Source organism: Melanotaenia boesemani, chromosome 3 (genome assembly GCF_017639745.1).
Source record: "Melanotaenia boesemani isolate fMelBoe1 chromosome 3, fMelBoe1.pri, whole genome shotgun sequence".
Taxonomy (NCBI): Eukaryota; Metazoa; Chordata; class Actinopteri; order Atheriniformes; family Melanotaeniidae; genus Melanotaenia; species Melanotaenia boesemani.
The window spans coordinates 35,165,949-35,177,273 of NC_055684.1; the positions used below are offsets into that span (position 1 = coordinate 35,165,949).

At 37.0% G+C, this 11,325-nt stretch overlaps 1 protein-coding gene across 1 annotated transcript; it reads right to left on the minus strand.

Annotated features, from left to right (window-relative positions):
- Window positions 1-2,664: 2,664 nt before the first annotated feature.
- Window positions 2,665-10,859, minus strand: unc119.2 (unc-119 lipid binding chaperone B homolog 2). Its single transcript, XM_041980850.1, has 5 exons — window positions 10,619-10,859; window positions 9,613-9,726; window positions 4,244-4,334; window positions 3,019-3,191; window positions 2,665-2,819 (listed from the first exon to the last, which is right to left on the minus strand). The coding sequence occupies exons 1-5, from the start codon at window positions 10,857-10,859 to the stop codon at window positions 2,665-2,667; spliced, it is 774 nt and encodes a 257-aa protein (XP_041836784.1).
- Between the last annotated feature and the right edge of the window lie 466 nt (window positions 10,860-11,325).

Below are 11,325 nucleotides of genomic sequence, written 5' to 3' on the forward strand. Positions count from 1 at the left end.
ATGCAAAATGTTAGACCTGGTACACACATAACAATTTTTGGGCTGTTTTTGTCCCGATTTTGTCCCGATCATCGTGAGATTTCCCTGTCCAATTATCATTTGGTGTGTGGTGTGTTACGGGCCGATTTGTCCCAATAATCATTGAACATGTTCAATATTTCAGAGCCAATTTCTGAGGAATGCCGATGAATCGTGCATTGTGACTGCGTGGATGGTACGTGGTACGGAATGTAGCCAATCAGAGAGTGAGCTGGCTAGGGAACAAGGAAGTAAATAAAGTCCATGTTCACGCCGTCTCCAGTCTGTTACTTTTTCAGTTCTGGCTTTTTCTGTTGACAATAGTCCCAAGACCACCATCATTCCCTCGTCCTATATATCCTCATACTGTGTGTTGTGTTTTCAGATTGTTACTGTGTATCTTGTTCTTCGTTTTTTGCCGGTTGTTGCTATGGTTCGTCTTCTACGTTTCAACGTTTGTCTGGCTTGGAGGACTAGATTGTAGATGAGTTGCGGGACAGAATCTTCATGTGTGGGATTGAACAAATTGTTATGTGTGTACCAGGCCTTAGGATTACTGCTTCCTTGTGTCTGCAAACATCTTCTGTACTAAAGGATCTCATGCCACCTGTATAGGGTGAGCTAGTCAAGCCGAGGTTAAAGAAGCATGTGATACCTTCAAATTAAACCCCACCTCCAAGTCAATCAAAGCTTTGCTGAAATAACTATCTTGATCCCGAGATTGAAGCAACTTTTCAGTACTTGCTTAAAACAGTTAGCAGTAAAAACTAAGGATGCTCCATAAAATACGGAAGGTGCAAATTCAATAACATGTCATATGCACATATGTTTATTGTCCAAACTACTCAAATATGGGTCAATAAAAAGTTTTTTGTTATGTAATATGTTTTTTTTTCATTGCCATTATTTGTCATTTCCATTACTGTAATGTGAGGTGAGGGGGTTAAATATTTCTGATCGCAGCTGTAGATTACAGTGAAAACATGGGTAAAAAAACAGCAAAGATTTCAAACAGAGAAAGGTAAAATGTCTTTATTACACTGGAATGTATGAAGCAGACATCTACATCATCTGTAGGCTAAAACCAGCCTGAAAACAACACGGTAACAATGAAATCATAACAACACTTCAAAAACTGAAATCTAAGTGAGATGGAATTACTTATATGAAGGTCATATATGCTTAATTGTTTCTGGTAAGATATTTCTTCTTACTAGATGGTTTTTATGTTAAAGTATTTCACTTATTTAAAATGTTTTGGTCTTTAATTATCTCAATAAAATATTAAAGCTTGTAACTGAGATTTTATTACTCATTATGAAAATGGATATGCTTAAAACTAGAATATCAGTAATTACAAACCTACACAACAAAGTCTGAAATTGCTTTTCCAAAGTAATAATTTCTTATTTCAAGAAAAGATAAGAAAATAAGTCTCATATGTTGTATCTGTATCAATAAAAACTAACTTGTTATTAATGAGAAAATACTAATTTAAAGGTATTTATGGGTTCAATGACGTTTTTTATTTTCAGTTGTTTCGTAAAGTTTTAACAAGCCAAATTTTCATGTTCTGTTGGCAAATCGTTCTTCTTATTTTAAGCAATATTTACTCAATTTTTGTAGTTTTTGTCTAGTTTTTGCAGTGAACAACAAAGCCGTTTGATGTTTCACATTGTTGAAGGCAGTCTCTGTCTGAAGTATCCTGACTGGATTCATCAGTTATCAATGAGCTGGTCAAGAGTGAGCTGACTGTATTTGCCTGTACTTTAACAGTGTCTATGTTCTGGTAGAAAACACAAAATAAACACAGAGAAACTGTCAGTAGTTCAACATTATGCAAAGGTTAGTCAGTCAAACACATTAAAAAGCTTTAGAATATGCAGAAGAGAAGTTAATCAGTAATAAAAATAAAAAATAATCATATTTGATACCGCAGGCTAGGATTTTTACATATTGGAGCAGACCTGGATAAATATTCAGTTCTGGGATGAAACAGAGAAATGTGTTGAAAGGTGTGTTAAAGAAGGGTTACCTCTAAACATGCAGGGCAGTGGGTCCTGAAGACCAGGATTGAGAATCACTGTTTTAGACTTAGTGAGAACCTGAGGATTTTATAATGTCCTTCATAAACACATTCATAAAGCCTTATAAGTTCTTTCTTTTTGCCATTAAGAACTGTCACTGTCACCATCAAAACTACAGACTCAGGTTCTATGAACAAAGGAATTACACGTCAAATTTGAATAATAACTACAAAACAAAGCATAAAGTTACACAATTATACAGCTATCATCGCTATCACCTTACAACTCAGTAATCAATACATCTGTAGCTACATAGCATGTCATAAAGCTGTTATAGAACCCACTGTGATGCTTATATCAAGCACTAATTATTTGCTCATGTCTGCAAGATATTTACAGAAAATCACATATAAACTACCTTTAAAACCTGGAGCTTAATCTATGAACATAGTGATCAAGTTCCTTAAAAATGGTTATCAATAACTCATTACAAGTGCCTTCTATAATTCTTTGCTTTACCTTGATTACCCATCATCCACACCTAACTCCTGTTAAAGAAAACATGCTGGCAAATAACAGAGGAGCACATGCTGAAACTACAACACCTATATTTTATGCATTACTGATCAACACTATTTATGTTATTACAGATGAATGTGTTATCTCTTTGTGGGGTAAAGGAGTATTCTGCTTTGTTGTGCATGATCAGCTTGTTGTTGACAAAATAAAAACTGTCCGAACGAGTTTCATATGGGCTGGCAATCATTTCCTCCACTGAGCGGGACAAAAAATAAAATTCAGAGTGAGTTAGACATGGTTAAATGTAACGTAACACTAAAGATACTGCAGTAAAACTAATGTCATTGTCCATTATTTTAAACAATACAAACTACTACAGCTTCACATGAGAGATTTGCTGGTGGTATGATAGGAGAATTGACATACTGTAATTAAAATCTGAATGTATTCTTACCGATGTTTGGTTCCAGCTCAGGTAAGCAGTAGATCTGCTCACAGGTGTTTCTGCTGTATGGGATGCAGAAGCCGATCTCAAAGTCAAAGGTTTTCAGGAGGAGGTTTCTGAAGAAATGTCTTTCAATCAGACGGAAGCGGCTCAGAGCCTTACTGCCCACGGTGAACTCCAACCTGAAGACAGAGATCTGAACACATCAGTACAGCAGGACATGGACAACACAGTTCATCCATCCATCCATCCATCCATCCATCCATCCATCCATCAAATAAAAGTCTAAGTCCTGCTCCAGAGGCTGATGTCTGCTGGTAGGAATGATCTCTGGTATCTTTCTGTGTTTCAGCAGACCTGAAGAAGCCTCTGACTGAACACAGTGTTGTTTCTTCACTGTGTCCGGTGAAGGATGTGAGAAATCGTCCATCATATTCTGCAGTTTATGCAGTAGGCTTCTCTCTCTGGACAATCAGCTTCAGATCAGTCCCCAGAACATTTTGTTTGGTTTCTTTAAGGCTCTGGTTCTGGTTCTGCTGCCTCAGCTGATGCTGCAAAGCAGACTGAACGCTCCACCACAGTCTGATAGAAGATTTATCAGATGATAACATCTTTGTGCAGACACTGAAGGATCTCACCTTCCTTCAGAAGTAGTCTGCTCTGTCCTTTCTTCTAGTTGCTTCTGTGTTATATTTCCCGTCCATTCTGTTGTCCAGCTAAACTCTAAGCTACTGGTTTTCCTCCACCACCTCCACCTCTTCTCCCGGGACGTAAACAATGCATTGCTTACTCCTGTTCCTCTTGAAATCAACAATCATCTCTTTTGTTTTGTTTGTGTTCAAGATGAGGTGATTGTTTCTGGACCATCTCACAAACTGACTGACCAGTTCTCTGTACTCAGCTTCTTGTCCATCACTGATACTCCCCACAGCTACAGAGTAATCAGAGTATTTCTGCAGATGACAGGATGAATGGATGGATCGAGGTCTGTGAGTTATCTAACTTTAACACCTAGTGATTTTCTTATTTTAAGTATAAATAATCTCTTCTGTTTTTAAACATTGAAGCTTCTTTTCTTTCTTTCTTCCAACATCTGAGGTTAAAATGGTAAAGCTTTCATGAAACTTGGAGAAAACCAGGACCATATATATATTTTTGGGGGGGTTACATTACAGTGTGTTTCTCCAAAATATGCACAAAAAGTAAGTCTAGGAGTAAAATATTTCAGACTTACGTGGCTCCTATCTCTCTGAGGGCCAGGAAAGCAGGAGAGAAGTGATACTGGATAAATCTGCTTGTATCATATTGAATGATGTCTTGAATTTCTGAACAAAAAGAAAGAAGAATTAAGTTAGTATTGCCCTTTCTGGTATAAAATAAAGTTTTATTTGGACAAATCCAGTTTCTCTGTGGAGGTAAGTTGGTAGTAAAAATGATTAAATTACATTTCTGATTAATAAACTTAACTTTGTTTTGTTAGATCAGAACAATTAATTCATATAATTGTACTGTTATGAAAAGTAGTAGTGTCTGCCCTATTAAATGAAGTACATCATACTCCCATCATACAAGTTTAAACAAGAAAATCCAGTCAGATCATTGTTAATATGTTTACCCTTTAGATGTACTGTGATAATTATGGCAATGCTAGTCAAGGCCAGTTTATTTGTATTGTACAATGCAACAACAGGATGATTCAAAGGGCTTTACAGAATACAAGCAGTATAATGTAACATTAAAAACAAAAGAAAAAGAAAAAAAGAATATTAGATAAAAACAGTATTAAAACATGATCAAGTATAAAAATTCAAGCTTAAGATTTAATCTTTATTTAAGATTTAAATAAAAACTAGTGAAACGTAGCAGAGAACAGTTGGGTCTTTAACCTGGATTTAAATAAACAGTGTTTCAGCTGATCTGAGGCTTTCTGGGAGTTTGTCTCAGATATGTAGAGCATAGAAGCTGAATGCAGCTTACCCCATGTCTGGTTCTGACTCTGGGAACTGATAAGAAACTGGATCCAGATGACCTGAAGGGTCTGGTGACCCTAACCCCCTAACCCTAACCCATCTGGTCAGGATGCCTTTGAGGTGTTCAGGGCATGTCCCACCGGGAAGAGGCCCTGGGAAAGACCCAGGACACACTGGACAGACTGCATCTCTCAGCTCTCCTGGGAGTGCCTCTGGATCCTCCCGGATGACCTGGTGAATGTGGCTAGGGAGAGGGAAGTCTGGGTTTCCCTGTTCAGGTAGCTGCCCCCGTGACCCGCCTCTGGATAAGTGGTAGAAAATGGATGGATGAATGTCTGAAGCCATCAACACACCCAGATTTCTAGGCGGGTTGATGGTTTTTAGGTGTATAGACTGAAGCTTTGTGGTGAACTTTAATAGTTTCTCTTTGGCTCCAAAGACAATCACCTCAGTTTTGATTTTGTTTAACTGAAAAAGGTTCCGGTATATCCAGTCATTAATCTCATCAGTGCATTTACTAAGAGCCTGTACGGAGCCTCAGTCTCCTCGTGACATTGTAATATATAATTACGTGTCATCTGCATAGCTATTGTAACAGATTTGCCTGGCAAATAAATAAAGATTGGAACTTTTTGTTTAATCCTGACTGAATTAAACATTTGATGGATTTTTCTCCTTATAGACAAATGGTCCCTCTCACTCCAAAAGTGGGAGTCTGACTAGTAAAACCCAGGTCAACTCTGACTTGGGAAGGAGTGGATGTTAAGTTAAATCAAAGATCTGGGAAGTTTCTGAAATTTAATCTTCTGCCAGCCACAAATCTGTAAGGATTTGCCTTACAATGAACTAAATGTTTTATGGATTTTAGATGGAACTCTTACCCAAGGACGTTGTCTACTTTTGAAGTTGTTTCCTTCTAAACTTGTGTTTTTCTTCAACTGATAAGCAACCCCTTTGCTACAGGTTTCAACTCCTAATGGAGAGCAGGACATCTGGAAACACACCAAGAGTGTTGTGTTTGCACATTCCAAAGGGTAATAAAGTGATTTAAGCTGACCACCAAAATGGTGATAATGATGCTGTCCGGCAACTCATCTACAGTCTAGTCCTCCGAGCCAGACAAACTTCGAAAGGTAGAAGAAGAAACATAGCAACAACCGGCAAAAAACGAAGAGGAAACATAGTAACAATCAGAAAACACAACACACAGCATGGAAGAGGATATATAGAATGAAGGAATGATGGTGGTCTTGGGACTATTGTTAACAGAAAAAGCCAGAACTGAAAAAAATAAGAGACTGGAGACGGCGTGAACATGGACTTTATTTACTTCCTTGTTCCCCAGCCAGCTCGCACTCTGATTGGCTACATTCCGTGCTACATCCCCATCCACGCAGTCACAATACATGAGTCGTCGGCGTTCCTCAGAAATCTGCTCTGAAATATTGAACATGTTCAATATTCCCAATTGTTGGCTACAACCTGCTTTGGAGCGGATTATTGGGACACATCGGCTCGCACCGCACCACAGACCAAATGATAAATGGACAGGGAAATCTCATGATGATCGGGCGTTTACCATCCAAGGTCGGGAAGAGGCAAAATCGTGACAAAAACAGCCCAAAATCGCTATGTGTGTACCAGGCCTAACACTTTTGAAACTCAGAACAAAGTTTTTGAGTCTGGCTTCAACTTCCCCTCCTTTGGCTCCTTTCCAGAGTCACTCAGATTTCTTTCAGAGGTCCTAGAGACATGATTTTCTTAGGACACTTCTTCGGAACGCCAGAGAGAGAGAGATGAGGCATGAAGAATTAAGTTAACTATGATGTAAACGTATTATCAGATACCAAGTTTGGGCCTGCATCCAATATGCATGATTGAGTGTTTTCTTTTGGACTGATTAATTAGTTTATGCCTTAGTTTAGCCTTTTTTTTTGCCTTTTTCAGTTAGTGCTTCTCCTTTAAGTTATGTTTTTATCTTTTGAACTTTAATTTGGATAACTGGTTAACTCAGGCTGACAAACGCTTCAGAACCATTCCTACAGAGTTTTCTTTCTTTTGGACTGATCCAAAGCTGGCCTCTTGATCTTGTGCCATACCACCGCAAACCATTCACATCTGTGACACCATCTATTCAGTGGAATCACAGAACGAGACCTCTCAGCAGAACGTACTGATCCAAACCTTCGAACCACCACGTGACAAATCTTCTGGTCTTCTTGGGAGTCAACGGGATCTAAACCACCTGTACCAACTTTCTAATTTGCCCAGGAGAGTCATCACAACTGTCATAAGTCGACTCAATCCAAACAGAACTGGACGAGTCCTGCTTGGATCGATTCTCTGCTTGTCTGCTCAAGGAATGGTTGGTGTGCCGTCCAGATTGGTCTTAGAAAAGTAGTTTTTACATCTTAGTTAAACCTCCAGCTTAAACAGATGAGATTAATTTTCCTTTTCTTTTTTAGGCTTCAGAGACCTTTTCAGTTCTTGACCATTAGCTTAATTAACACCACAGGTTAATTCACTTTTGTTTAATTTCTTCCACACATTTTATTTATTTTGACACATTACATTGGCCTTGAAATAAGCGTCTGGTTTGAGCACCATATTCTGCATTTCACAATGTTTAATTCATTTTCCCATTCAAAGTCCTCTGTAAATATTTCCTTTTTTATTTATGCATGATTAGACTAGTAATAAATATTTTATATTTATCCTAAACTGGTCTGGCTATTGTGAATTCCTCCTTTGAGTCATGTTATGGGTCCCTTCAATTTAAGAATTCACGTTTTTAGCGTCCTGAGACTGATTGATTGATAACTGATTTGATTTGACTAGCTTGAATTATTTAATTTATTAAATTAATTAATTTAGTACTCTAATGGTGTCCACACTGCCATTAGATTGGTATCAAAGCTCTAGTGTTGTGGTGCTCCCCAAGGTTTTTTAATTAATAGTTTAATAATTTTATGTAATTATTAAAATGAATAATTTTATTAAACATTTTTAATGTTTAATGACACTAAATCACTACACTATGTTAACTAATTTAGTTGTTCTTCATGACCTTTACCAGTGGGAACATGTTGATGTTAAACAGAAGAGGCCCCAGGATGGAACCTTGGGGATCTCCACATGTAATTCATGTCTGCTTAGATGTAAAATTACCCATTGACCCAATTTGCAACAAATCTGGCTCCAGAGTCTTTGAGACCTTTTAAAAAAATTGTGGGCAGGATGTCCAAACAGCAAGAGGAGATAAACTGATAAGAAACGTCTCCCAGATCTTTGCTGTTAATGGGATTAAACTGTGTCATGGTGCTTAAACTGGTTTTCAATGGACACAGTAGGTCTCTTGAACCTGCTGTTGATGAAACAACTGCCTCTGGATTTTGTCTGTAAAGAATCTGTCAAACTCATTGCAGCCCTAGTTGAATAAAGTTCAGGCGCTACTGACACAGGGTCAACTGTAGCGAATAAGGCCCGAGCATTATGACAGTTTTTGTTGCATTCCTCAGTTGTAAATTATAAGAAGGAAGTTTCTCTTCATACATGTCATAATGAACCTTTAGATTTATTTTTCTCCATCTGCGCTCGGCTTTAGTTACCCAAAAACAATGGTCGAGTTAACCCAGAATATTTATATTTCTGTCTTGTTAAATTAATGAATTTGTGTTAGGTAGACATCCTTTCCATAATTTCATTACTTTCACCCAAAAGGTTATTTTTCAAGCGTGCACGTGCTTCAGTCCAGTACCCGTTCCCTCCTCTTCCTCTGCCATGCCGCAGAATGTGGTTCTTCATCGTCTTCTTTAAAACTAAAGTCTAACAAGTTGGCTCCTCTAAAAAAAGAATTGTCATTAACTGGAGTGAGTTTAATGAACTGGAATGATGTGAGTTTGTAGAAGTTAAATGAACCTGATAAATCTGAGTTTGCTGGAAGTGCATGAGGTAGTGGAAAAAACTTGATAAATTACATAAAAATTAGAAGGCAAACTTCACAAACTTTTGTTTTTATTTACAACCTACAACATGATTTCTAATGCAGCTTTCTTAAAGTAAGTGATGAAGTAAAAATAGCTGTTTTAGCTAAAATAAGGTGATACCACCAACCTCTATGCTACGGTGCAGCAGCTGCCTGGATAATTGGTTTTAAACACAGGAATAACCAGTAACTAGAGATCAGCCACATGACACTACCAACATTAAATAGAAATCTTTCATCTTAATCATCAGTCATCATTCTAACAGGTAGGCTGTGTTAGATTATTTATTATTATGCCTACAACATGTTTATACACTGAAATTATGGTGAAATGTGGATTATTGTTGATATGAGTTTTCTGAGAGCTGGTTTGGAGTTAGAGATCATCAAGAAGACATGAGAAAATATTTCATTATTATTCTGAAATAATTCATAGTTATTCATCACAACAGAGAGAAACAAGAAGAAAAAACAAAACAAAATACGAGAAACTTTTGATGCAATAAAATGAAATTTCTAGTTTTAAGTGTCAAAAGTCTGTTTTTAAACACTGTTCATTCAACACACGTGGATGTGAGAAGTTAAAACTTATTTATCTTTGAACGTCAATTATTGTCATGAATAATGAAAAGAGATAAACAAACAAACCTGTTGGACAAAGTTTTTTTATGTCCAGGATGACTGCTCCACTTTCCAGATCTCTGATCTTGAAGTGAGAGAAGTTCACGTTGTATATATTGTCCTCTGGTGAACACAGGTACTCTGTAACACATCAATCCATCAGTAAAATAAGTCATAACATTTATTTATTTATTATTTATCGGTTTGGTTATTTATTCAATAGACTAAACGGTACAGCAAATGAATGAATGAGTATTTATTCATTCATCCATTTATTTATTGTGTCATAAAGATGATGTTAGATTTGGTCAAACAACCTCATTAACCAAAGGGAAAAAAAACAAACATTTTAAATAAATGCAGTTAAAGTCTGTTAAAAAGACTGATTATTATAAACCGGACTAATCTTGATAAACTTGACTTAGTCTGTAAAAGTAGTCTGAGAGGACTGAGTTGTGATGTAGTGCTGTATAAATATTAATAAAGCTGAGATGAATGGAATCTTTTATTTCAGTAGTCTTTCTTATCATATCCTTAGTTTTATTATCTTAGTTTTAGATTTTTGTTGCACTTGAAACTAAATACATGAAAAATAAAAGTGTGAAGTCAGAAAATCAAAATAAATCCCAGCTGGCGAACACTGAGATGTTCTGGTAACAGAAACTTGCTGTTTATCTCCATGTCTGAAGATTTATCTCCATCAGCACATGAACCCAAACATCTTTGCACAGTCTTAAAAACAATTCTCACAGATGTTTTTGCACCCGTTATCTCTCCCATTACCTGTTATTATTTTTAAACCATCGTGTCTACCAGCTCAGTTTTGAAAAGATTGAACTTTAGAACAAAATGTTTCACAAATTTTGCCTTTTTGATCAGTTTCCCACTTTATTTTGATTCCTTAATTCATTTCATGTGTCTTCTCAGAAATTTTACTTTTTTAAATTTAAGAAAATATCTTCATTATGAGTAATTAGTTGGAATTCATGCACAGTGGTGCCTTCCTCTCTGGGGATGAATCTAGGCTTCTTACCCCGGGTGTAACCTTTCAGCTGCAGGACTTGTTGTGGGGTCACCGGATCACTGGGCTTACATTCAGAAACCACCTCCACGTTCTCTGTTTCCTCCTGAGTCGGCCTTGTTGAAATAAAGGCATTCCAATCCTCCATGCCTCCATCGACCGTCATGTCTTCATCGCTGCCCCCTTCCTCTTCCAGCTCCACCCTGCTCTCCTCATCATGACAGCCACGTTTATTTCCGTCCTGATCCTCCATCTGGCATGCCCACTCCTGTTTCTTCACAACCTTGTTATAAATAAATAAAGCTTATATATATGTGTGTATTCTTTTTTTTGTTAGCAAGTGTGAGCAGACTGAGGCGGATAATGATGCAGACTGTAATTCGCAGGTCTGCTGGTGTCTAAACTGATTATGTCAGTCTGGATTTTGCCATTGAGTCAATCCCCCATTTAAAGCTGCTCATGGAGTATTACATAACCTGACAGTGCAGGAGCTGTGTACACACTGATCAGTGCATCTCCCTATCATTCAGTCTCAATGTATTTATCCCTGAATTTATTTACAATTATATAAAAACAAAATAAATGCTGGAAAAAACCGAAAAAAAAAATCACTTAAAGAAAAAGACTGGGATTAAAAAAAACACTATTAAACATTAAAACAGCAGCTAGAAAGGTTAATAATAAACAAATATGAAAATAAATACAAAAGTAAGAGTGAA